This window comes from Perissodus microlepis, chromosome 7 (assembly GCF_051167445.1).
Source record: "Perissodus microlepis isolate ML-2025 ecotype Zambia chromosome 7, ASM5116744v1, whole genome shotgun sequence".
Classification (NCBI taxonomy): Eukaryota; Metazoa; Chordata; class Actinopteri; order Cichliformes; family Cichlidae; genus Perissodus; species Perissodus microlepis.
In genome coordinates, this window is record NC_140467.1 from 58,282,766 (window position 1) to 58,308,429 (window position 25,664).

Genomic DNA, 25,664 nt, shown 5'->3' on the forward strand with positions numbered 1-25,664 from the left:
GAAGAAAAATTAACCATTTATCAGATAAGAACATACATTCAGTTTTGCAGGCTTGGCAATCACTCGTGCAACATTTTCACAGAATTTTACTGTTATTTATTAAGTTTATATTTATATATCAACCAGCTGGAGGTGAGGGACCCGAGACAGGACAAAAGAGACACTGCTGAAGAGAGCTAGAGATTAATAATTCCTAATGACTAATACACTAGCAGTTTATAAACATACAGGGAGTGAAAAGAGAAGCTTGGACCCATTGCAGCATAACTAAGAGAGAATTCAGGTTCACCTGATCCAACCCTAATTATGCTTTATCAAAATGGAAAGACTTAAGCCTGATTTTAAAGTATAGAGGGTGTCTGTCTCCTAAATTCAAACTGGGAGCTGGTTCCATGGAAGACAGGCCTGAAAGCTCTGGGCTCTGCCTCCCATTCTACTTCTAAATACTGTAGGAACCAGACATAAGCCCGCAGTCCGAATGTGAAGTGCTCTAGTATACAGGTACAATGGTCCAGCCTAGAAGTAATAAATCACGAACTAGTTTTTCAGTATTACTCTGAGACAGGATGTTTCTGTGTTTGCAGGTATTGCACAAATACAAGAAAAGTGTCCTGCATACTTGTTTGTTGTCTTTGAAGGACACATCCTGGTTTAAAAAAAAATAAACAAATAAAATAACTCCAAGTTTCCTCAGTATTACTGGAGGCCAAGCAATTACTGAGGGAAAGTAAATGGAAACATTTATGCAATGGTTTCCGCAAATCATTGTGTGTAATGGCCACACGATGAGGGCTGTGATGTAAAGAATATTTCCCACCTTGAAAATTCTGTCAGCAGTTCTGTGATTGCCAAAGGATAAGCAAACACATCTGCTTCAGTGGCGTCATCAAAGATTGAATTATAATGAAAAGTGCAATTTTATAAATGTATGCAATTTTAAGCTTGTTCAGCCTACCTCTGCAAGCTACTTTGCAACCCACCTTCACCTCAGGTTCCAGTCATTTCCGATTTAATCAGTGTCACACCTGTGGTCACACCCTGCTCTCTCTTTTTCCTGTTTTGATGCATTGTGGACAACGCCATACACCAGGGGTGTCAAAAATAAGGTCCAGGGGCCAGAAATGGCCCAGCAAAGGCTCCAGTCGGGCCAGCTTGACAGCTTTGTGAAATATGAAGAAGTGCATAGATTTTGTATTTTTAAAAGATTTACAACTTTTTCCTGTTGATGAAGGACCCCATATTCATACTACACCAAAGTAATTAAGTAATAGATTAACAATTAAATGATAAAGTTCCTGTTTGTTTTTGTTTCTTTTTTATTTATTATTATTATTTTATTATCTACTACAGAAATCCCTTTCTATACCAGAAGGGGAAATAAAACAACGTAGTACAACAAAATGTTTTTTATAATTACTGGAAAGTCTGGACTGAGAACGTTTCCTGTAACTTTACCCGTTTATCATGTCGTTCACCATTCTGGCCCAGTTCAGATTAATGGCCCACATCGTAAACTGAATACACTGTCCTCTAGTAACAGAGTGAGAGCGTGAACTAATGCTTACACTCTCTTGCTTTCAGGTATTGGGTACCTATTGTGTGGCTCCCTATTGTGTTTTATCTGAGCTGGCACTGCTATACCACCCTGGCACAGGGCACCACCAGGCTAGCCCTCACTTCAGGTAACTCACACGCACCTGTGTTTGTGCCACAGTCACTTGTGTTTTCATTTTCATTTTCATTTGTGTGTCCACATTTCTGTTTGAGCCATCTATAGCCGAGCATGTGTGTGTTCCCAGGCTTCTCTATCCCTATCAACAAGTACTTTTTCCCAGTCCTCTTTATGATGGGCTGGTTCTTGTGGTCATTCATCGAGTACTGCATCCATCGCTTCGTCTTTCACATGAATCCACCAGCTCATAACTACTACCTCATCACGCTACACTTCCTCCTGCATGGACAGCACCACAAGGTATGAACAACCACCGCTGAGGTCACAGCTGTGAGTCATTAAAGCAATATTTGATTTTGTTTAAAATCATCCTTTATGGCACCAGCTGAGGTGGTAATCTTATATTGCAGGGAGGAGGGGGATGCAGACGTCCTCCTGTTTCCAAATACTTTTATAAACTGAATACATATCAAGTATAAGTAGTTACGGATGTGCAAATATTGTAAGTTAAATTATTGTAACATTAACCACAGTATAGTTTAAGCCACAGGTGGAAGCTGATTTAGCTTAGCTTAATAAAGAGTTAAGATAAACAATGCAGAAGCAGTGTGTGGGGGAAAATGCTGTTCACCTCAGTTTCTGTTTTACTAGGTTATAAAATTAGATAATTTTTTATTAGCGTCTTCTATGTAAAACCTTATAACTGATAGTCGGTGTAAATAGGAAATGTGATGTTTTTCCTGTAGAAGCTATAAAGTCGCTCTACAAAATCTCACAAACCCCCCGATTCCAAAGATTCTGGGACTATGTATAAGCTGTAAATAAAAAAACACAATACAATGATTTGTCAAATCTTACTAACCCATATTTTATTCACAAAAACAAACATTAGAAAAATATTGTAATATTCAGACTCTAATTTGAGTTTGATGGCAGCAACAAGCTGTTGGGAGAGGCTGAGGAAAATGCTGTGAAAGATATCGCTTCATTACAAAATCTGGAAAAAGGAAGCTGCAAAATTAATGATCCAAACAGCTGACGATGCAAAGATGGCCCCAAGTTAAAAACTGAACTGTGGTGAACCTTAAATGCAGTTTGATCAATTAAATTTTATTGTGTCAAGATAAAAAGCTGATTTTTATCACGGCAGCATAATGTTCAGAGTTCATCTGTTCCTTTGACAGAACGTCCATGAATATATCTGCAGGTTATGACATCAAATCGAAAAATGAACATTTGTATGGTCGGCCACTTGCTGATCATTTTTGAATTACTGTCTGATGAATACCTGTGATGGCTATTTGTTGCAGGGGAAAAAAGGACGTAAAATGGTCTAAAATGCCCACCGTATATAAATCTTTTTATTTATTTTCTCTCTCCACAGTCTCCGTTTGACGGCTCTCGGCTGGTCTTCCCTCCCGGCCTCGCCTCCTTAGTAGTGGTGGTCTTCTACATGTCCATCCATTGCGTGCTCCCAGACATCCTCGGAGTATGCGTGTTTGTCGGTGGGCTGGGCGGCTACGTCGTATACGATATGATCCACTACTACCTTCACTATGGCTCTCCGAAGAAAGGCTCATATCTGTACAGCCTGAAGGCCTACCACGTCAAACACCACTTCGAGCACCAGAGATCAGGTGAGGATTACATTTGCTAACAGCCTTAGAAGAAATATGGTTTTGTTTTGGGGGTTTTTTTCTTTCTTTTTCTGATTGGGATCTTTATTTTTCTCACCAGGTTTCGGGATCACCACCACATTCTGGGACCACCCCTTCAACACAACCATCCCTGATGAAAAATTCTGACGTGGAAACGGCTCCCCCGAAGGGCCACAGGACTTGTCAACCACCCTCTTTTAGCCCCCAGCCTGCCTTCTCCAACCATCCCAACTCCTTTAGTTACATCTCTGCAGCCATATAACTTCCACAGACTAGGAGGAACTTCAGGGCCACTGCATCCAGTCCATTAATACTCTGTGTAACACATTAACCAGCACCACAATATTACCTTAAGCTCAGTCATCTGGGTGTGTGTCAACCTGCCCGCACTATTTACTCACTGTGATCATTTCCACTCAGATGTGAGGGCTTTCAGTGCCATTTTTCCTTCTACTACTACTTCTTCTTTTTTCATTTAAGAAATCTGCCACCTGTGCTTTACCAACACCAACCTATCACCTGATCACCACTCAGAATGTCGCCGCGTACAGCTGGGAGGTGGCCGTGGAGAGAAAAATCTGTTTTGTGATGCATGTGGTCAATTTGAATTAGATTTAATCTTTTAATCTAAAATCATACAGGGGGAAAACTGTGATAAAAGTACTAATCTGACTGCACAATGCTCACACAGCTCACCAAAAACACACACTGTTCAAGAGGTAACAGGAAGTGATAGATGGTAGGTGAATGTTGAAGATGGGTGGAGCGGAGGGGGGTGAGAGCTGATTAGAAAGAGTGCATGTGAGAGAGAAAGTGTGACAGAGATTGAGAGAGAGTACGCTAACTATTTAATCTACTGAGGAAAAAGGCTTCTTCCCGCCTTCGCATCATCTACAGCTTACATATTCCTCGTCATTGTCACAGCTTTTCTCTGCTACGCTGCTATAAACTGTTGCGCTGCTAACAAATCACAAAAGTTCCCTCCACCACATTTGGGCTCGCTTGATTTAAGAAGCAGCCGTGCCTGGAAAACCTTCAGTTTCACATTTGTTTTTGCTGAGATACGTTTAACTTATTATCACCAAATCTGCAGGAGTGAGTTTATACTGTAGGAGGCTAATTCCATGTACTGTTAATGTGATGTAAAAGCAGAGTTCAGAATGTCTGAAACCCCTGTGGAGATATATTTTTGCAAGTCTGTAATATTTCCATCTTTTTATTTTTTTTCCTCGTTAATAATTCAACAAAGATGTAAAAATAATATTTTGTATGAAGCTTTGTACAGTAGAGGAGATTCTTTAATCGCACAGTCTTCATTTTGTCAGGTTGACTATATGTTAGAGAGCGAGTGTGGTTACCAGGGTGACGGGGGACAAATCTGAAGGCATGAAGCCAGTCTGTCTGATTTCCTGCTGTGGGGATCTTGGGGTCAAAGTTCACAGATTTTTGGAAGTGTTATTTTCTAAAAGTAATCTTGACATCCTTCCTTTTAAAGGGGACCTATAATGCAACTTCTAACACCATGTTTCAAGTGTAGCTTGGCATGACTCACACTTCAAACTAATGCTTATTTACATTATACTAACAAACCATCTTAGCTCTCTTATCCCCTCCTCTTAAAGCCAACTTTCTTCTGATTGGATGCCTCTCAGAGCTTTGTGCCTTAGTTGACTATATATAAGGGATATCTGCTCTCTAGGAGTAAAGGAAAGCTATCTGAAACTTGAATGTTTAGGGTAGTTTGAAGCCTGAGCTTCTGTCTCATGGATCACTTGCACATGGGTATGAACCTCTGTAACGGCACAAATATTACAGAAAATTAGGAAAAGCATAATAGGACGACTTTAAAGTCGGTGGTTTATTTTGGCCCTGCAGACCCCTCCCTAGGATGACGATAAATCAACAAATCTGACTTTACAGCAGGAAGTCTTGACACTGACTGGTGGATCCGCAAAATGTCTCCTGAAAAAACGCCCGACAACGCCGATAAGTGAAGTAGAACAAACTTAATTCACACTCTTTACATGAATAACTGAAGCACAGTAAGAACATACTGCTGCTGCAGGAAATTTATTTTTTATCTGCTTTTCTAGCTTGAATAAATACTTCCACTTATAGAAGTGTACATACATACATAGAAGTGTATGTAATCTAATCCATCTGAGTTTTAACCATTCAAGAAGATTTGTAATGCAGAACCTTAACACCATTTATACTCCTCTTTTTTAAAAATAAATAAATAGTTGTTTCATTTATTTTTATACAAATTCTCTGCAGCAATAACAGTGAAGTGTAAACCTAAAGAGGGCTGAGGGACACCAAAATGTTTCCACTATGACGAAATGAGTGGATTTATTAACTGATTTAGCACCAAAATGTGTCATTGTCTACAAATATCTGTTGATCTTTAGCTGTGATTATGATGATTATGAATGTTCAAGACTTTGTGCAGAAAGCATTAACTCATCAAAAAGAACCTAAAGAATGTTTTTAATGTCTGTTATGCTGATGGTTCTAATAAGTTCTAATAATAATAATAAGACATGATTGTGCCGGCTGCTTGGCAAAGTGAAAGGATTCCACTTGTTGGAGTTAAATTAAAAAAAATAAAAATACAGATCTTATTTATGTATATTTATATGGTAAGAATGAAAAACAGCAAATATGATTCTAACTTGTGAAATTTTTCTCTTGTGCTAAATTTTGCAGCAAAAAAAAAAAATCCTAAATTTGTTTACTTTAATGTCTTAACTTGTGTTTTGGAATTTTTAAGTCCATGCAAATGCAAATGTATTTGTAAATAAATATCTGTATATTTCTGATGTTGGCCTGTCCAGTTTTTTATTTTTATTCGCTGATTGTGGTGGCTTCCATTCTGCAACCGTGATGCGTGATGATGACTTTAAATTGCATTGTAAGAGATGAAGGGTGGAGTATTTGAATCTTTTTATCTTATATTTTAAAAACGGAGGTGTTGCTTTTGCCTCTGAATGTAGAGATTTTTTTTTTTTTTTTTTTTTTTGGGGGGGGGTTCAAAAGACTTTCAATGTGACGTGGTTGTTCATGTCAGCGGTCACAGTAAAATATCTGGATCCCTTTGAGTTACTGTTGCTTTTCTTTTAGCTCAAAGTCCTTACAGGCAAGGTTTGCAGGCGAGCATCTCCGAATGCACAACACATCAAACCCTGAAGCAGAACAGCACGCAGTCTTCTTTCTGTTCCTCCTGTCAGCTGTGAATAGGAAACTGTGGTTGTAATTCAGAGGCTCACTAAAGCTGTACACCAAAAGGGTGAAAAAACTTTGCGCTGTGTGATGAGTCATGATTTCTATTGCAACACTTTCGGACACAAATTCGGACAGAATGTGGCGTTAACAACATGAAAAAACGGATCCTTTCTGCCTTAATCAAAGTTTTAGGGTGGTGGTGGAGTAATGTTTTATTGGTACACTTTGGGACCTTTAGTGCTGACTGAACATTATTTAATCATCTGGTTTTATCATTAATAATTTAATCATTAAACAACTACTTTTCTGAACACTCAAACAGAGCACCTTAAAGACATGGTGGAACAGGAGGTTCACATTAGGGGTGTGCAACCAACAAATCTGCAGCGACAGGTGTGATCATCATGCCTTAGTTGTTATATGCCAGGAAGACTGAAGAAAAAGGCGTCCAATCTAATACTGTCAGTGTGTACCAAATAAAATGACTGTGTATTCACTGCATGTGTGGATTAATTTGAACGCAAGAAGCAGGGTGTGCAGGGTTATTCTGTTTTTTTCTGCCCTAATTTATTTATTTTTTTAAAAAAAAGGTGTTTTATGAAAGAAAACAGATACTCGACAGCAGCTCACAGTTCATGCTGGTGTCCTGTGCACTGAGGCTCTCGGGTACATGTACACTCTAAACAGGTTGCCCATCTGTCACAGGGACATTCACGCCAATATAAGCCATAATTATTAACACCTACGGACAGTTTGCACCATGTTATAACCTATTAACAATCTAATTCGAGTAGCACCGTTGTGCGTAAGCAGCTCTTTATTGTTTGTTTGATCAGTGGAGATCATTTTAACTAATCTTTGCTACTCTGTAGCTATTGGTTACTGATTAATCTGCTGATAATCTCTTCCCTGTTTTACAAGAACACCATTAGTAAAATGCAGGTAGCCCCAGTCCACCGCTGCAAGCAGAATATTTCACAGAATACAATTTCCATTTGAAGGATGAGAGAGTAGCTTTTGACCTCAAAATGAAGCCTTCAGTCTTAATGTTTCCTTAGTTAGACTTTCACTTTCACCTCATTGACCTGGGGTCTTGACTAAAGGCTGGTTTGCCAACTTAGATCACTTAATCTCTGGTTTTCCTTCCACAGAGTCTTTTAACCTGTCTCCCTCCCCTCGCCCACAAGTGGCAGCAGGTGGCTCGCCCTCCCTGAGCCTGGTTCTGGGAGGTTTCTTCCTGTTAAAAAGGACTTTTTCCTTCCCACTTACCTCAATGCTAAAGTGATTGTTGGGGTTCTCTGTATCATTGCAGGGTCTTTACCTTGCAATATAAAGCACCTGGAGGTGACTGCTGTTGTGATTTGGCGTTATACTGAATTGAATTGACTGGTCCAGGTTGAGAGAATCTGATTGGCTCCAAATTTGCATTAAAACCTTACCCACGCATGCTCTGTGTCTTATGGTTATGGTTCTGGTGTTGTAGGAGGACAACAACAAAATCTTTGTGTCAGCAGCCTACTGTGTACACTTCTGTGTGCCTCGTGTTTCTGTTGCATAAGATCCTGTTTCTGTGTTTTCACAGATTTACTCACACATTTCTTTTTCAAGACTTTATTCTTTGGAATATTCAAAGCCAGCGCTATAGGTTAGCTTCAACCCCCAAACCGTCTGAACATCTGTAGGTTTGTCTGTTTTTAACACAGCGGCAGAGGTGCAGTAGGACCCTGGGGTGCGGCTGTAACAGTGAGCAGACAGGAGGGAGGAGCCTGAATAGAAACCAAACAACCCTCCACACCCTGTGGCCTCTGGGAAGTTTCTCCGCATTCCTGCAATAGATTCAGACACACACACCTAAAAAATAATAGACAGGAAGCTGGAAGGAACCTGAAGCTGAGGCTGGGTAAGTGTGTGCAGGCTGGGAGTGTGCTGCTCTTTTTCACAACAGCTCATCAGTTGTTGCCTTCATGTCCACTGTTGTGTGTGTGTGTGTATGTGTGTGTGCTGAAACAGGAGTTTGGAGGGGCTACTGCTTTAGGACTGGAGACCAGAACCTCATCATCCCCGCCCTGCCAGGTGCTGTATTTTCCTGACTCATCCTCTGTTTTACCGCTGAATGCTTCTCTGTCACTTTCCCCGCCTGCACAAACAAAACTCAGTCACAGGAAGTGCTCTACTGCTTTCAGTTACGTCCTCACTAAGCGTATCTCTCGGTCAGTGTGTCTTCAAGTGCAGATACAGTGAAAACAGAGGAAGCTATTTTTTCTTTAAACGATATAACCACAGCTTCCACCCAAGAAACTGCAGCATTTGTAGGAAGTTCGTATTTTAAGAGTTCACCAAGTAACTGAAATGACAGCCAAAGCATGCAGATGTCTGCAAAATGACGTGGTGAGCCTCACATGCAAATCTAAAACCTCCCTTGCTTGCCTGGTAGTTACCATAATGTAATAGCTGATGCATAAACATACGCTAGCAATAAATAAGCTGTTATATTATTGTACTCATCGTGTAAATAATGCATTGTAAAAGGTCTCAGTGGAGTCACTTAATATGATAAATAACACGCCTCCATCTTGCCCTGCATTATAAAAAACGCTGCATTTAACTTTATTTATACTACTTTTGAAGTATATTTTTAGTTAGATACTTTATTGATCACAGGAGGGAAGTAATGTGCTACAGCTGCAGGATGATATTTGTGTGCAGTCTCACAGGTATCAGCTGTCACAGAAACAAGAGTTATGATTCAGTTTTATAGAGAATGGTAGGAATGATTTCCTGAAGCATTTGTCACTGTAGGGCTGGATCGAGGGTTTCCCATGATGCACTGAGTGTTTCTTCTTCACTCACCTTTTTTTCCACGTATTATATGGGTATACACACACTCATTAGTTATTATTCATCTCTGGTTCTCTTCCACAGTATGCTTTTGGTCCTGTCTTCCTCCCCTTCTTCCTGTTAAAAGGGTGTTTTTCCTTCCCACTGTCGTGAATTTCCACTGTGTGTTCTGGCTTTCTCCCACTGTCCAGATATATGTATGGCGTTAATTATAATTTTAAAGTGCCCATGAATATGAGGTAAATAAAGTTCTGTATGTATGTGTGGTTAAATGTGACTTGTGTAGTCTCTAAAGTGCTTAGAGTGGTCAGTAAGGCTAGTCTGCTCACAGTGACAGTGTTAACACACAAGTATAGCTGAGGTTGATACAAATGTCATTAGTTGTGTGTGTATTTAGTCACCAATTAAATCTGAAAAATAACTTTTTGACCTTAAATGAAAAGTTGAGGATCAGTATCTGTGAGCTGTCTATAGCTAACCACAGCCTTGTGATCTTTACAGGATGGGACATGCTGAAACTTTAATCTGCTGGCTGTTTTTGTTATACAGTCATTAGGCATTTATCCTCTGGGTACGGTTAATTTTGTGGTGATCACCATGATCAGTCTTCTTTACCTCTGGAGACCGTGAACAGTCTGTCACAATTGTCACTGCTGATCCTTGAGCCACGATGCTAGTGTGACTAAATAAGGGGAATAAGGTGGCGATGTTAGCACTGAGGGTAAGAGCACCAGTTAACATACCGTTTTATTATCATTTGTGTCCAGTCTCATCATGAGTAAGGCAGGCGCTGATGAAGGTGGAGCTGGGGGCTGCGGTGACTCAGCCAAACAGCTGGAGGCTAAAGATGAAAAAGGAGGAAAGTTGCTGAGCAAACTGCCTGCTGGATCCGGCTGGACCAAAGTGAGCTGCCCCTGCTGCTTCTCAGAGCGGGTGGAGCCGCTGGTTCTGGTGAAGCTTGGCGGGAAAGTCGGCCCCGAGACGAAGCGCTGGCTCATCAAGGTGATTGGAGCTCCTCAGAAAGATGGAGGTGAGGGCTCAGATATCAGCAACAGCACAGAGCTCACTTCAGTTTCTGCATCGATTGGAAACTCGCTTTCAAAGAAAAAGCATGCGGATCAAACATTTATGAGGATTTCTCTTGTGCCAGGAATGAACGTAATAGGAGAATCATTTCCAGGAAACATTGCTACTCTTTAAACATTTGATTGAATTTGCATTTCCAAGCTACATGTCAGATAAATGCATTTAAATGACTCCTATGAAAATGTCTGACATGGCTGCACAGAAAGCATATGCCAGCCATAACCTACATATCATCTCAGATAAACACACAGACACAAAGAAACTACTCTTTAAGATAATAATATTTATGGTCTTTCACTTTGTTATCGTGTTATGGCAACTAAAGATGTTTGGACGAATGGATAAAAACTGGTCTGTCCACGACTTTGTGTTGAAGCAATGCTATGCAAACTAGACAAGCTCATCTGCACATAACACCTTACTGAAATTCTAGCAGGGACCACAAAGTTGGGAAAGGTTGGGGAAATCTGTATGAAAGGATGAACTTGGTGCTTTGGTGCAGCTAGAAAAAACAGTTTTATTATTAGACAAGGATGGCCTGAGTAAGTACAAAGTGCAATTTCTAAATTCATTTATTAAAGGAAAAAAGTGGCCTTGTGTAAAAAGGAACTGCCCTCTAAACCCAGTAACTGGTTGTGCCACCCTTGGCAGCAAGAACTTCAACAGCATTTGCGATAAATCTTTCAGATTGGGACAAAAATTCCTTCAGCAATCTTTAAAAAGCCCCTTAAAGTTCTGCTTTTGTCTAATCAGTCCACAGAATATTTCCCTAAAAGATTTGGGAATCATCAGGAGTTTTTTTTTTGGCAAATGTGAGACGAGCCTTTGTCTTCTTCGTGGTCAACACTAGCATGGATGCCATTTTTGCCAAGTCTCTTTCTTCTTGTTGAAACATGAACTCTGACCTTAACTGATTCAAGTGAGACCTGCAGTTCTTAAAATATTTGTATAGGGTTCTTATGTGACCTCCTGTGAGTCGTTGATGTGCTCTTGGAGTGATTTTGATTGGCTGGTTCACCACTGTTCCACGTTTCTTATATCCGTGGTTCTCTGGAGTCCCAAAGCCTTAGAAATGACTCTGTAACCCTTTCCAGTGCCATCTTATTTATTTAGATCGTTGCATGATGCGTTGCTTTTTTAGATCTTTTAGCTCCTTCACTTTGTCAGACAGGTTCTATTTAAATTGTTTCTTGATTCGACAGGTCTGGCAGGCCTGGGCGTGGCTAGCGAAAGTGTACTCGGCTTTCCAAGAAATGGGGTTAATCACAGATGATTTGTGATTTACTTTTTTTAAAATAGATTTTTTAGATTTTTTTTTTATTAATAAATAAAATCATAATTTAAAAAGTGCATTTTTTATTGACTCGGGTTATCTTAATGATCTGAAACATGTAAATGTGACAAATATGGAAAAATTAAGCTATCAGGATGGGGAGGAGATGCTTCTTCGCAGCACTGCACGTGTTTTAGACTGAATTGATTCTCTCATTCCTGAGTGTAAGGATGTTTAAGGTTTTTCAGCTCTTTGTCCCCGTTTAACCATTGCTTCACTGTGAACAGGTGCTGCATTACTGGCCCACCCGGGTGAGGACGCCAGCGGTGATATCATCGTGGTCTCGGCCCCCCGCTGCACGTTACTACGAGCCGCTGAAGAGTTGGGTCTTTGTAAGACTTACCGCAGCGGGGACATGGAGGCCTTCTCCTACAATGACAGAGACAACTTTAAAGATTCAGGTGCAGTGGAGCAGCTTTGGGGGAGCACACTTTACATGGTTAAACACGACATTAGGAAGTACCCTGTAGAGCTTAGGGAGACTTATTAGAGCACTGTATCCAAGAACAATTTAGGAATATCCACAATTATTTATTTTGCATGAATTTCCTCTCTAATAGTAGCTTCCTAAAAATAATAAAATGACTTGCACAAACACTCTGGCAGGTGTTCACAGTACAAAGTCCAGACCTGTGTTCTTTCATTACTGTGTGGGTTCAAGAGCATTCGAACAGTTCAGTGAGCTTCTTACTACTGTGCTCACTTTGAGCTCCTTATTTTTCTTCGTGGATTCCACTACAGTAGCTTTGCATGATGCACAGCTCAAAATAATCCTCATTTGTCTGCTGTTGCGTCTTGATGTAGCTCTTTCACTTCAGCAAGCAGTTTCAGTTCCTCAGTTTGGCAAAGCTGTAACAGATGACAGAAAAGCATCACGGGTAAACGTTGAAGCGATTCCGACTGATTTTTGAGTATGCTGATGCAAAGGATGATAATGAAAAACATTCACCAGTCTACTTGAACCAACTGAACCATTAGAAAACACTTTGGTTATTGTGAAAAGGCCAGCTAATGCATTTTTTGGATGTTTTAGCATGACAGCGAGGGTTTAACCCTCAGCATCTGATGTTACAATCTGAGTGTGACCTTTTGCACAAATCTCCTGTATCTGCTTAGATTGATCTTTTATAATACCTTTAAAACTTTGTTAAACTGTGCACTCACGTATTGTACAAAATAAAAGTGGGATTTCATTAAAATCTTCACTATTTGACCTGTAAATGCTGTCTGGGGTCAAGGAAAAAAAAGATTAATCTCTATGTGTGTCTGTTTAATGCATCTCTGTTCATGTGTGTGACAGATAACATGGAGGTGTTTCTGACGCTGGCGGAGCGACAGTACATAGTGAAGTATGAGCTGGATGGACTGCGGGCGCAGAGGGACCTGAGGATACCCGGCCTGCCAGAGAGCCGCATGCTGCAAAAAAGAGACAACATCTGTGAGTGTGGTTTGTGCTTTTTCAGATGTCATGTTTTCAGTGTGAAGAAACAACATCCACGTGTGTGTTTAGTAATTTTTCTTAAATCATTTATCATCGTGTGGTGCGTTTGCTAGGATCCCCTTCCAGCTGTGGGTTAATACAGCTGCAACCCTACAAAGGTTTATGGATTTTCAAGGCTTTCGTGACTTAATTTGTGGCTGGTCTAATAATTAGTTTAGTTTGTAATGAACATCACTTTTGCTTAGGACCTACTTTTAGCTGCGGCTTTATGTGCAGTTATTCTTCTTTGGTTTGTGGGACTGGCATATGAATGGCAAAGTTTCTCGCTGATCTGAACTGCTTTCCTCAGATGTGCTTATATGTACTGTATATGTACAGTTTAGGGATTATGATTATTTTTAAGTCTTCAAGTCATCCTGGGTTGAAGAGATTCGATGTGATGACACTGAGTGATGTTGCAGGGCAGAAGCTTTCCTCAGCCGGTGTTGTTGTGGACACGTTTCCCCTCCACAACCGAAAAAAACTGAAGGACCTCCGTGAAGCCTGGTACTCGGGGAATCAGCTGGCTCAGCCACTTGGTGGGTGGAAATACAACACACTGCTTTTAAGCTTGCGTGCAGTTTTGTTCATTCAAATAGCTGTAAAAATCTTACATTACATGCATTTGTCACTCCTGGAAGGTACTATGATTCATAATCGATGGCTGCGTGGATGTGCTCACACCAGATATCTCTGTCTAACTTATTAGATTCAGTCAATGACTATTTTGGAAGCGCTGTGGCGTTTTACTTCAGCTTCCTTGATTTCTACACCTGGTCTTTGCTCACACCTGCAATACTGGGCCTGACCATCTCATACTTCTCAGGTAGGTGTGTGGATTTATCCACATATGACCTTTATGATGTATTTGGCACTCAAAAACAACATGCTTATACAGTGAACTTTCCCACATTTTGTCACATTACAGCCACAAACATGAATCAATCTTATTGGAATTCCACGTGAAAGACCAATACAAAGTGGTGTACACGTGAGAAGTGGAACGAAAATCATACATGATTCCAAACATTTTTTACAAATAAATAACTGCAAAGTGGGGTGTGCGTATTTATTCAGCCCCCTTTGGTCTGAGTGCAGTCAGTTGCCCATAGACGTTGCCTGATGAGTGCTAATGACTAAATAGAGTGCACCTGTGTGTAATCTAATGTCAGTACAAATACAGCTGCTCTGTGACGGCCTCAGAGGTTGTCTAAGAGAATATTGGGAGCAACAACACCATGAAATCCAAAGAACACACCAGACAGGTCAGGGATAAAGTTATTGAGAAATTTAAAGCAGGCTTAGGCTACAAAAAGATTTCCCAAGCCTTGAACATCCCACGGAGCACTGTTCATAGTGATGGGCAGATGAAGCTTCATGAAGCACTGAAGCTTTTCATCCAATTGGTTCACCCCAGTGCAAAGCTTCTTGAAGCTTCATTTGCTCTAGTAGGACACCTACTGGACGTAAAAATATTAGTTGGCATGAATTTGAAGAGTGTGGCCTTTTGCACACAGCCTGTAAATGTCAACAACTAAAGGAGTGTGTAAAACATCTATATTGTAGTGATGCAGTATACTGTGTATATTTATACTGGCAGTATGGAAAATGATTATTTGGAAATGCTTAAAATGGAAATGATCATTTACTGTGAGGTGAGGTGTGGTTGGGGTGTGGACAGTAGTTGTGCTTTTGTAACGTTGAGGTATGGACAGCTACACACTGAGGCTTTGAGCCTCAGTCCTGCCTGTTCACATTTTATTCTGTAAAAACTAAATTTTCACTGCTTTTATGACCTTTTTAGTGGGGAGAACATAGCTAGGATTTAATGATTTAACAAATCCTTTGTCATCCACAATGCTAAATGGCTGGGAGTCCTCAATCACCATGCTAACCAGGTCTTCATCTATTTGAGATTGTTCTCCTGAGGAAAGACAATAAAGACAAAGCACAAATATAAATATCACACACGTAACTTATTACAGCTGTATAATATTGTTATATCATTTAGTAACATTACTGCATGCTATATTATCATGACATTTGATGGCTCACCTGGTCTTGCTCCACAATCGGTGTCCCCCTTATTCTCATGCAAAGCTCTGTAGTGCCTAAGCATGGATGAGGTGTTGTTGTTATATCCCAGCTCCCTGGCACATAGCAAACACTTCACCTTGTACAAAAGTAAAGACAGCTTAACATAAATTGTATTGCACCATCAGTATTATGAAAATACATCTTCTGTAGAAATTTACATACCTTGTTGGGAGGAATAAAATCAAAATGTTCCCACACAGGGGAGGACATCCTCCTCTTCTTAGCTGGCTCCATTCTCTCCTGACTTTCTCTCCTCACTCTCCTAAACCTCCAAACTGTCTCCAAACTCTCACTAACCGCAACTCTCCATCAAACACCTACATTTTGAATGAAGTCTGAGGGGTTTATATCGCTGTCATAGCTCGCGGCAAAGTTCGAACCACTTCATGAACCAGTCACGTGGTACAGCCGGGCAGCGAGGCTTCGGACGTCATCATTTTCAGCTCCTCCCATAAATGAAGCAAGCCTTGATACGCGCATCGCGGAAACGCCCCCTCAATTACTCGACACAAGCTTTGAAGCCTCGATACAGAACGTCACATCACTAACTGTTCAAGCCATCATTCAGAAATGGAAGGAGTTTGGCACAACTGTAAACCTACCAAGACAAGGCCGTCCACCTAAACTCACAGGCCGAACAAGGAGAGCGCTGATCAGAAATGCAGCCAAGAGGCCCATGGTGACTCTGGACGAGCTGCAGAGATCTACAGCTCAGGTGGGGGAATCTGTCCATAGGACAACTATTAGTCGTGCACTGCACAAAGTTGGCCTTTATGGAAGAGTGGCAAGAAGAAAGCCATTGTTAACAGAAAACCATAAGAAGTCCTGTTTGCAGTTTGCCACAAGCCATGTGGGGGACACAGCAAACATGTGGAAGAAGGTGCTCTGGTCAGATGAGACCAAAATGCAAAACGCTATGTGTGGCGGAAAACTAACACTGCACATCACTCTGAACACACCATCCCCACTGTCAAATATGGTGGTGGCAGCATCGTGCTCTGGGGGTGCTTCTCTTCAGCAGGGACAGGGAAGCTGGTCAGAGTTGATGGGAAGATGGATGGAGCCAAATACAGGGCAATCTTGGAAGAAAACCTCTTGGAGTCTGCAAAAGACTTGAGACTGGGGCAGAGGTTCACCTTCCAGCAGGACAACGACCCTAAACATAAAGCCAGGGCAACAATGGAATGGTTTAAAACAAAACATATCCATGTGTTAGAATGGCCCAGTCAAAGTCCAGATCTAAATCCAATCGAGAATCTGTGGCAAGATCTGAAAACTGCTGTTCACAAACGCTGTCCATCTAATCTGACTGAGCTGGAGCTGTTTTGCAAAGAAGAATGGGCAAAGATTTCAGTCTCTAGATGTGCAAAGCTGGTAGAGACATACCCTAAAAGGCTGGCAGCTGTAATTGCAGCAAAAGGTGGTTCTACAAAGTATTGACTCAGGGGGCTGAATAATTGCACACACCCCACTTTGCAGTTATTCATTTGTAAAAAATGTTTGGAATCATGTATGATTTTCGTTCCACTTCTCACGTGTTCACCACTTTGTGTTGGTCTTTCACGTGGAATTCCAATAAGATTGATTCATGTTTGTGGCTGTAATGTGACAAAATGTGGGAAAGTTCAAGGGGGCCGAATACTTTTGCAAGCCACTGTATTCTACCGAGACAGGATATGTACATGTTACTGTAAACATGATTTAAGTTATGGCTGCAATCACAGCATGTAAGATGGTGACAGATGTACCCCTAGGCCCCCTCCTCGATTCAGAGATGGTCTTTCCCTTTTCACGTAAATGGCCTCCTTGACTCCGCGCTCAAACCAGCGTTCCTCCCTGTCCAGGATGTTACATCCTCATCCTTGAAAGAGTGTCCACTGGCCTGGAGGTGTAAATAGACTGCAGAGTCCTGGCCTGACGAGGTGGCTCTTCTGTGTTGTGCCATCCGCTTCGCCAGAGGTTGTTTGGTTTCCCCGATGTATAAATCCCGGCAATCCTCCTGGCACTTAACAGCGTACACTATGTTACTCTGTTTGTGTCGGGGGAGCCGATCCTTGGGGTGAACCAATTTTTGGCGCAGCGTGTTTTGGGGTTTAAAAGCCACAGAGACTTGTGTTTAGAAAAAATGTGTCTCAACTGCTCCGATACTCCTGACACATATGGGATCACTACAGGTTTTCGCTTGGACAGCGGTTGTCCTTCTCTCCTGGCTTTCTTTTGGCGCCTTCCCAGCTTTGACAAAAGTCCAGCTGGGATAACCACATTTACTCAGGGCCTTCTCGATGTGCTGTTCTTCTGCCTCCCTGGCTGCTGTGTCTGTGGGGATGGTGTTCGCTCTGTGTTGTAGCGTCCTGATGACACCCAGTTTGTGCTCCAGTGGATGATGAGAGTCAAACCTTAGATACTGATCCGTAATTGTAGGTTTACGCTACACGTCAGCTTTTAGATGTCCCCCATTCCTGATGGAAATCTCACAGTCTAAGAAGGCTAACTTGCCACTTTTCATATCCTCCCTGGTGAATTTGATGTGTTGGTCCACCGAGTTAATGTGATCCGTGAAATGTGGTCCGTCCTGAGATTTGATTTTCACCCAGGTGTCATCCACATATCTGAACCAATGACTTGGTGGTGTTCCAGGGTAGGATAGCAAAGCCCTCTTTTCCACTTCTTCCATGTACAAATTGGCCACAATGGTTGAAACTGGGGAGCCCATGGCACACCCATGTTTCTGCCATGTTTCTCCTTGAGCGCAGAGTCAAGGAGGCCGTTTACGTTGAAAGGGAAAGACCATCTCTGAATCGAGGAGGGGGCCTAAGGGTACATCTTTCGCCATTGTACAATGCTGTGATTGCAGCCATTCCCCAACTCTCTGTGAATGGTACTCATGGCCATTGATCAGTGGGCTTTGATCAGAGCGTGATATTATCACCATCATGCTTGTCAGTTGGTACAGTGTTTTAGGTTTGAAATCTCCACCTGTACAAACATCGGTCTTGTCAGAACCTATTGTAGAACTTTCAGAAGCACTAAAAGATTTAAGTGAGTTTAAATGTATATATGAGCCAGTATGTATGACAAAATCCAAAATAAATTCAAACTTGGGTATCCAATTCTTGTTTTTTAAAGTCATTAAAGATTTGAGCTGTATTGAAAAAGAGCAGTTCAAAGGAAAGATTAAAATCTCCAAATTAGCAGAACATACGTGCTCATAAACCTCTAATTGTTACTTTATATAATGGGCCACTTATAATATATGATATATATTTGTTCTTTTTGAGTAATAGAGAAAAACGGTCCAAAATAAAGGACTTTATCTACTATAAAAGAGGTTTCTTCAGTTCTAAAATCAAATGGTGGAGAGTCAAAGCCCAGGTGGGCGTTGTCCCTTAAGAGGTTTGTTGACCTATTAATCATGTGACTTGACACTGGAGCCAAGGTGTGAAAAAAGGCATGAGTCATTAACAGCAGCGGTTTCGGGTGAAGTCGCTGTGAAACCGTGCATCACCCTGTCATGTTACCATTTGGTTTTAGAACTGAAGAAGCCTCTTAGATGAGCTGTGAAACGTCTTCACGAAACTTAAAGAAGTCCAGTTGCTTTCTTTTCAAGCTCCTTAGATAACCATGAGAACCTAACACAGACAAAACAGTTATGTATGCAGTTCCCACGGCCAGAAATTAAACACAAAGCACAGTGGCAGACGCTTTTTACTACATTTTTTTCTTCTGTTGGAAGTTTGTATTAATATTTAATAGAAACATGTCAAGATGAGAGTTTACCTTTTTAAGAATTATTTCAGAAACCAGTTGTGGAAGTTTTATGGTGATTTTTATTAGTTGTTTTTATAAATTGTAGTTTTCAGGTAAGAAATATGCTGTTTTACCATATACAGTATAAAATACTGTGCTTCAAAGAAGAAAACACCTACACAGAATTGTCTTCTGTTCCTACCCTCATCCCCCTGAGCCTGATTCTGCCCGAGGTTACTTCCTGTTAGAGGGAGTTTTCCCTTCCCACTGTCACTGGAGTGACTTGAATTGACTTAAATTAATTGTAAAATACAACTAATGCTCAAAGTAAATGTTTTCTGTAAGAAGAAGTGAACTTATATGAATTGGAAACAGTCTGAAGCAGGACTGTTGTTGGCTTTTTCCCACCTTTTCATTAAAGTCCTATCTTCTCCCACAAAGACCAGTGATTCCAGACTGTGATTAAATCCAGTTATTAAACATGAGATGCCCCGCTGTATGGATGTCACTGACAGGACACAAAACTCTTCCTGCCATCACAGGTGAGGTTAAGAAGGAAATGGTGGATTCGGTCTCGGGATCGAAGGTCATAATTAATGATGATGACTCAGGACCGTTGATCAGCGGCCACATGCTTCAGGCAATGTTCAGCATGATCTGGTCCACGGTGTTCATGGAGCTGTGGAAACGCCGGAGCTCCTCGCTGTCGTACCGCTGGGGGACCATGAACCTCGCAGAGCGTTTTGCAGAGCCTCGGCCCAATTTCCACGGCGACCTCGGCGTAAACCCCGTTACAGGTCGCGTGGAGCCTCTTTTCCCTGAATGGAAGAGAGACCTGCGTATGGTGCTGGTGTCGGTCCCAGTAGTGGGGTTGTTTCTAGGTAGGTGCAGAAATGTTTTTGCTCTATTTTCTCTGATTCTGCAAAGATTTAGCAGTAAAAGATGAAATGCCTGTCCCGCCTCCTCCTGCAGGGCTGGTGGTACTCGGTATGATGTGTTTCTACTGGGGGGAGGCCCAGGTGAAACAGCTACACAAAGACTGGAACTCCCTGCTGTCTCAGGCTTTGCTCTACATACCCTCAGTGCTTCACATCGTTTACACAAACATGCTAGGAAATGTTTACAGGAACGTGGCGCAGAGTCTGACTGAATATGGTGAGTGAGACTGAACTGCAAGGAGAATCCAGACCCGTGAGTTTGTTAATGCAGTGGAGATGTTTCTCATTTGAACCGTATGTGTGTTGGCAATTTTTAGGATAGAAATCCTGCACATTTAATGAAATGCTGTTACTGCGTCCCTCTAGAAAACCACAGAGAGGAGTCCGCCTTCGAGAACCATCTGACAGCCAAGATTTTGGTGGTTAGTTCCTGCTTTCCTCTCCTTTTGAACCATTATCTTATAAAGTACAGGGATTCCTCTTTGACAGGTTCTCCTTTCTTCCTTTAGTTCACCTTCTTCAACAATTTTGCCGTGCTCTTCCACATTGCCTTCTTCAAGCAGGATGTGCCCCTGCTTCGTAAGGTAACCTACGTCTTGTGCATTTTATGGTAGAAGCCAAAAGATTTCATTTAGAGTTTCTAACTCCGCCCACCTGTTTTGTAATAAAATCTTTCTGTTGAACATTATATATTCTGTACAGCTATTTCAGTGTCTGCTAAACAGACCCATTTAACAGAGAACAGTGATGCATTCATAAAGAGAAGATTAAAAAAGAAACAGTTGCAGAAATCAAATGTTTCCCCATCTGGAGAGAAAAATCAGATTTATTTATTAAAAAGACAATTTAAGTTTCACCTTGGACGCATGGTTTTCGGTGGAAGTGTTAAATAATAAATTCTGATAAATAAAGACAGCTAAATATTTATATGTTTTCATTTTATCCCCTCGAGCAGCTTTTATCTTTCAAAGTTTAGATGATGTGTAAATAAACTGAAAGAGATAAGCAAGCTATAACTGCAAAAAAAATGATTCTATATAGAAAGAAGGGCAGTGGTCCTAATATGAAGCTCTGGGGAACTCCTTTAGATAATCAGTGGAAAAGTGGAAGAAGTAAAGGGTGGCAGAATTATATTCCTTGTTTTACTTTCTTCAGCGCCTGGCGTCTTTGTTGATCGTGAGTCAGCTGGTTAACCAGGTGACAGAGGTGGTTATACCTTTCCTGGTGGACAGATTCATCAGCGCCCCCCACAGGACAGAGAGTGAAGATGACCCTAAGGAAGACAAATTCCGGAACCAGAGAACCCTGCCTGTTTTTCCTGTGAGGATATAGAAAACATTAGGCATGCACTGATAGGGTGAAATATTTAAAATATAATCTGGCCAATAGCAACTAAAAAGATTTTTTCAGGCCAGTATCAGTGAATAAAGCCAATAAATACATTATAAAACACAGTTTGATTATAATACACTGAGAGTGATAGCTTCCTGTGGTGTCCCAGGGCCTGTTTGCAGAATATATAGAGCTCCTGGTGCAGTTTGGGTATTTGAGTCTTTTCTCCTGCGTGTATCCTCTGACGGCCGTGCTGCTGCTCATCAACAACATAACAGAGATCCGATCAGACGCCTATAAGATCTGCAACCTCTTCCGCAAGCCCTTCTCCCCTCCTGTGGCTAACATGGGCGTGTGGCAGGTCAGCAGGTCAGAACCTTTGTCACGCTCGTCCCGTTTATGAGCAAACAGTTCACGTTGTTGTCTCGTGTCCCAGGTTGCCTTCGAGGTCTTGAGTTTCGTCTCCGTTATTTCTAACTGCTGGTTGCTGCTGCTGTCGCCACGGTTACAAGAGCTGTGTCGCGAGGGCGGCCTGAGCAGCACGAACGTCCTGCTGTTGGCTGTTTTTGGGGAGGTAAGAAGAGAACTAGACAGCTAATCAAACACATTTCTGTGTATACCCCTGACATGTTTATCTTCGTGTGTGTTTGCAGCACGTGCTGATCTTAATCAAGTTTATTATGGCAGCCCTGATTCCCGATGAACCCGACTGGATCAGGAAGAAGAGGGATCAAATGGAGTACACATCCATGCAGGCCCTGAAAGAACAGGTTAACGCCATCTCCACTGACTTCATTGTCTAACATTTTGGTGTACTCCTTCATCCGTATGACATAATTTCTTTGTTTTTCCCCCCTCAGAAGCTGCAACCTGAAGTGTCCTAACTGTGTTTCAAGGTTGATGAGATGGTGCTTGATGTCATCGGAGGCCACCATCTTTAGCGCTGTGTGGAACCCAGCAGGAGAAAAGTAGTGGATCTCCAGCGGGGCCCACGATGTTTACTGTTGTGCCCCTGTGTGATCCCAAAGTGTATCTGCAGCTCTTTTCTCACTGATTAAGCCAATGCTTCTGCGATGTGCACACTTTGAAATGCAGCTTCATAATATCCGTACACTGCAAGTGCAATTGAAACAGCAGCTAAATAGTTTATTAGACAGCAAAGGGAATGTAACTGTTACGCTGCAGGTGAAGGCCAAAGGTATTTTTTGCAGAAACTCTCTCTAAAATGTAATTAGAACTTTCGCCACAAGGTGGCAGCGTTTTATAAGAAAGTTTTAGAGTAGTAGTCCAGCCCGACCAGCATCTTTAGCGTTGCTATCTTAAAATTTGACTCCTAATTAATCTAATGTTTTTATTTTTTTAAAGCATGGCCTGTGCTTTTCTAGTTACCAAAATAAGTGGCCAAGTAAGATAGTAACACAAATTCAGTGTGAATGTTGAGCTAACTCTCGCTTGAATAATTGGATGACACACTAACTCGCTGTACCATCTTGTGGTTCAAAGTGGTATTACAATTGAGTGCAGCGAAGCCTTAATTTCACTTTATTTGATATCTCTTCATCGTGATACATATACACAGGGATTTAAGTGGGCTGGATCAATCCAGAGTGGCATTCTAGCACCTTCGGTTAATGAGTAATGAAATCTAATAGGCAGGTTACTACTGAAATAAGTTAATTTTTAATGTGCTGCAGCCTAGTGCTGCTTTTAGTAATGGGATGGAGACAGATCCCAAAACCTGGTTACGCACATCCCTTTCTCTTTCTCATACTGTTCATGGTGCGTTCATGGTCTAGATGCAAAGTTGTGGTCACAGTACTTAAATTACATTAAAAGTAATGATTTGTAAGTTGCAGGTAATTTTATAGCACACAAGCGGTTTCTGTGCACTTTGTCACAAAATCAGTCTGTGAGCTAATTTTACAGCTGCTCTATTTCACATGGGGGGAATTTTGTTTTTTAATGTGCGACACAGAGATTGAGAAAGATGTAAGAAAGAGAGGAAAGGAGAGGAAGGTGAGATTGTTTTCAAATGTAAGCACTGCTCAGCAAGTGACATTTTATAGAGTGGAAATTGAACTCATACATGTAATGTCTTCACTCATTTGAGAGTTTTTAGGGGTTTATTTTACACGATGTTTTGCTGCATTATGTTTTTGTGAAACACGTTGCAAAACAAACTGAAGTATAATAATTTTATAATTCAAAAGTTGCAGGCGGGTTAGTGCAGGGTAAACTGGTTGGGTTTATGTAATGTGCAGTATAAAAGTGTGCAGTGATGTTGGGCTGGTTACACATAGGTTACTGTTACTAGTTCACATCAAGGGTAGTAGATATCAGTTGATATTTAAGATGATGATGCTGAACTTTACCTCTTAGCTTTATAGTGTGTAGGGGTTGGAAATCAGCCGTATAGCTCATGTAACATCTGCGTATAACTTGTTGAATTCAGATGGATACATTTTGGGAATAGCAGCACAGGACAAAAAGATCTACTGGGACTCACAAGGCAGAATATTATACAACTTATTTCTAATTAAGTAATTATTTTGCCCTATGCTGCACTTGATCTTAGGGTTCCCACATCTGCCAAATCCTACTTTAACTCCAGCATATGCCATGGACATGTAACATCATAGTCTGTTTACAGTTTTAATTACTTTTTAAAGGTTTTAAATTCTTTTTAAATTGTTGTTTTTTACAAATAGACTGTCCTACAGTAAAGCAGTTTTTTCAAAGGAAAACGTATAGAGCACTTACAATCAATATTTAAGAAAGACCACTAGCAATTCTAAAGATGGGCAGTACACTTGGCAATATTTTTCATGGTTTTCTCTCTGGGGTCTTCTTCTTCTCACTGCTGCCACCTGGTGGTAAGATGCAGTTTGGGATTCATAGTTGGCGACTGTATCTTCAATGGAGTAAATATCAAAAACCAACAACTGTCCATGAAAAGTTAGCCTTTAAAGCTGCTTGAATCAATACTTTGAATACATGCTTGTCTACATCCATGATTTAAATGCTCATCCATGTTTACAGTCCTCGAAAGGCACAATTGATGCTAAATAGATGCTAATGTCACTGTGTGCTTGCTGGATGTTTAAATTAACTTTACAAGGAAACATTTTTTGTGCCGACACCAAAAACTGATTTTTGCAGCTTTTAAAACCTCCAGCTTGAACTTACAGCTTGTATTTTTAGGAGCGATGACAGGTGAGTTTAGTGAGTATTGGAAGCGAAAAAGCAAAACACAGTGGTGTATTTTGCTAAATGTACTTTTATGCAAAGGACCAAATAATAGGAAATACTTTGGATACTCCCTTGAAGATACTGTCAACACGACAACTATAAAAGCTACTTTCAACTGTTTTCTTGTCATAAGGGGTCACCACAGCAGCTGCCTTCACAGCTGATCTCACAGTTTTACACCAAATGCACTTCCTGACATTTAGCACGAGCTAAATACAGTAAACTGTGTACCAATGTTTGCACTGAAAGCAGTTAGGAGCAACCAAAGAATCGCTATGTGCTTTGCTTTTAGAAATGCGTTATTTTTGTATGTGTGGGATTTTTACTTGCTTGTTGAAACCTTGTAGTCTCTATCACTATATGAGTGTTATTGCACTGTTCAGTGCAGATTAATCTGAGATATTATGAGAAATGTGCAGAACGTGAAGCCACTGGGGGAAGCCCACCATGCCCTCTGCACATGCTGAACAGTGGTGTCTTGTTCTTAGATAAGTTATTGTATTATTTTTAGGTAGTAGTAGTCTTTTCAGCCACCAGGGGGCACCACACGTTTTTATTTTACTTGCATGCAGCTTTCCACAAGCCTGGTCCCTGCTGAAGGACTGATTCAGCAAAGGTGCTGATAGATGGTGAGAGTTCCTCAAGAGGCTGCAGGTGCACATTTACAATCCTGACACTAATCGTAGGCCTGTGTGTGTTTGTGTGAAGTGGTCACAAGTTAATGAAAAGAAACTTTTAGACAAGGATTGGAGTTTCAGCTCTGACCACAGCGTTTGCTGGCTGTTTCAATAAACTGACAGAAGGAATTACTTGTTGTGAAGTTCTTGTATTTGATTATATTGATCACCAGAAGGCAAACGGACAACAATCTGGGCTTATTTGTGCAGTTTGTTTTCCTTTTTCTGGATCGTTTAGAACTAAACAAAATGATGGGAATATTTGATAGACACAATCATACTCTTGCAAGAAAAAGCACAGTATTCTTTGCATGGTGCATTTTCACTGTGAA

General features: G+C 41.1%; 2 protein-coding genes across 2 annotated transcripts in view; both read left to right on the forward strand.

Annotated features, from left to right (window-relative positions):
• The window catches only part of fa2h (fatty acid 2-hydroxylase), a 34,793-nt gene extending 28,641 nt beyond the window's left edge, over positions 1 to 6,152 (forward strand). The window contains exons 4-7 of the mRNA XM_084936263.1: positions 1,582 to 1,682; positions 1,800 to 1,972; positions 3,057 to 3,309; positions 3,410 to 6,152. Coding sequence (XP_084792389.1) covers positions 1,582 to 1,682; positions 1,800 to 1,972; positions 3,057 to 3,309; positions 3,410 to 3,477 — 595 coding nt within the window. The 3' untranslated portion in view covers positions 3,478 to 6,152. The remainder of the gene's footprint in view (positions 1 to 1,581; positions 1,683 to 1,799; positions 1,973 to 3,056; positions 3,310 to 3,409) is intronic.
• A 2,069-nt stretch (positions 6,153 to 8,221) lies between these two features.
• On the forward strand, positions 8,222 to 25,461 carry ano10b (anoctamin 10b). The gene is made up of 16 exons (XM_084936265.1): positions 8,222 to 8,455; positions 8,566 to 8,628; positions 10,161 to 10,423; positions 12,040 to 12,213; positions 13,113 to 13,250; positions 13,715 to 13,831; positions 14,002 to 14,118; positions 19,679 to 20,017; positions 20,109 to 20,291; positions 20,441 to 20,496; positions 20,584 to 20,658; positions 21,230 to 21,394; positions 21,576 to 21,767; positions 21,843 to 21,980; positions 22,060 to 22,176; positions 22,267 to 25,461. Exons 3-16 carry the CDS (start codon positions 10,168 to 10,170, stop codon positions 22,288 to 22,290), a joined length of 2,091 nt encoding a protein of 696 aa, XP_084792391.1. The 5' UTR covers positions 8,222 to 8,455; positions 8,566 to 8,628; positions 10,161 to 10,167; the 3' UTR covers positions 22,291 to 25,461.
• The last annotated feature ends 203 nt before the right edge of the window (positions 25,462 to 25,664 follow it).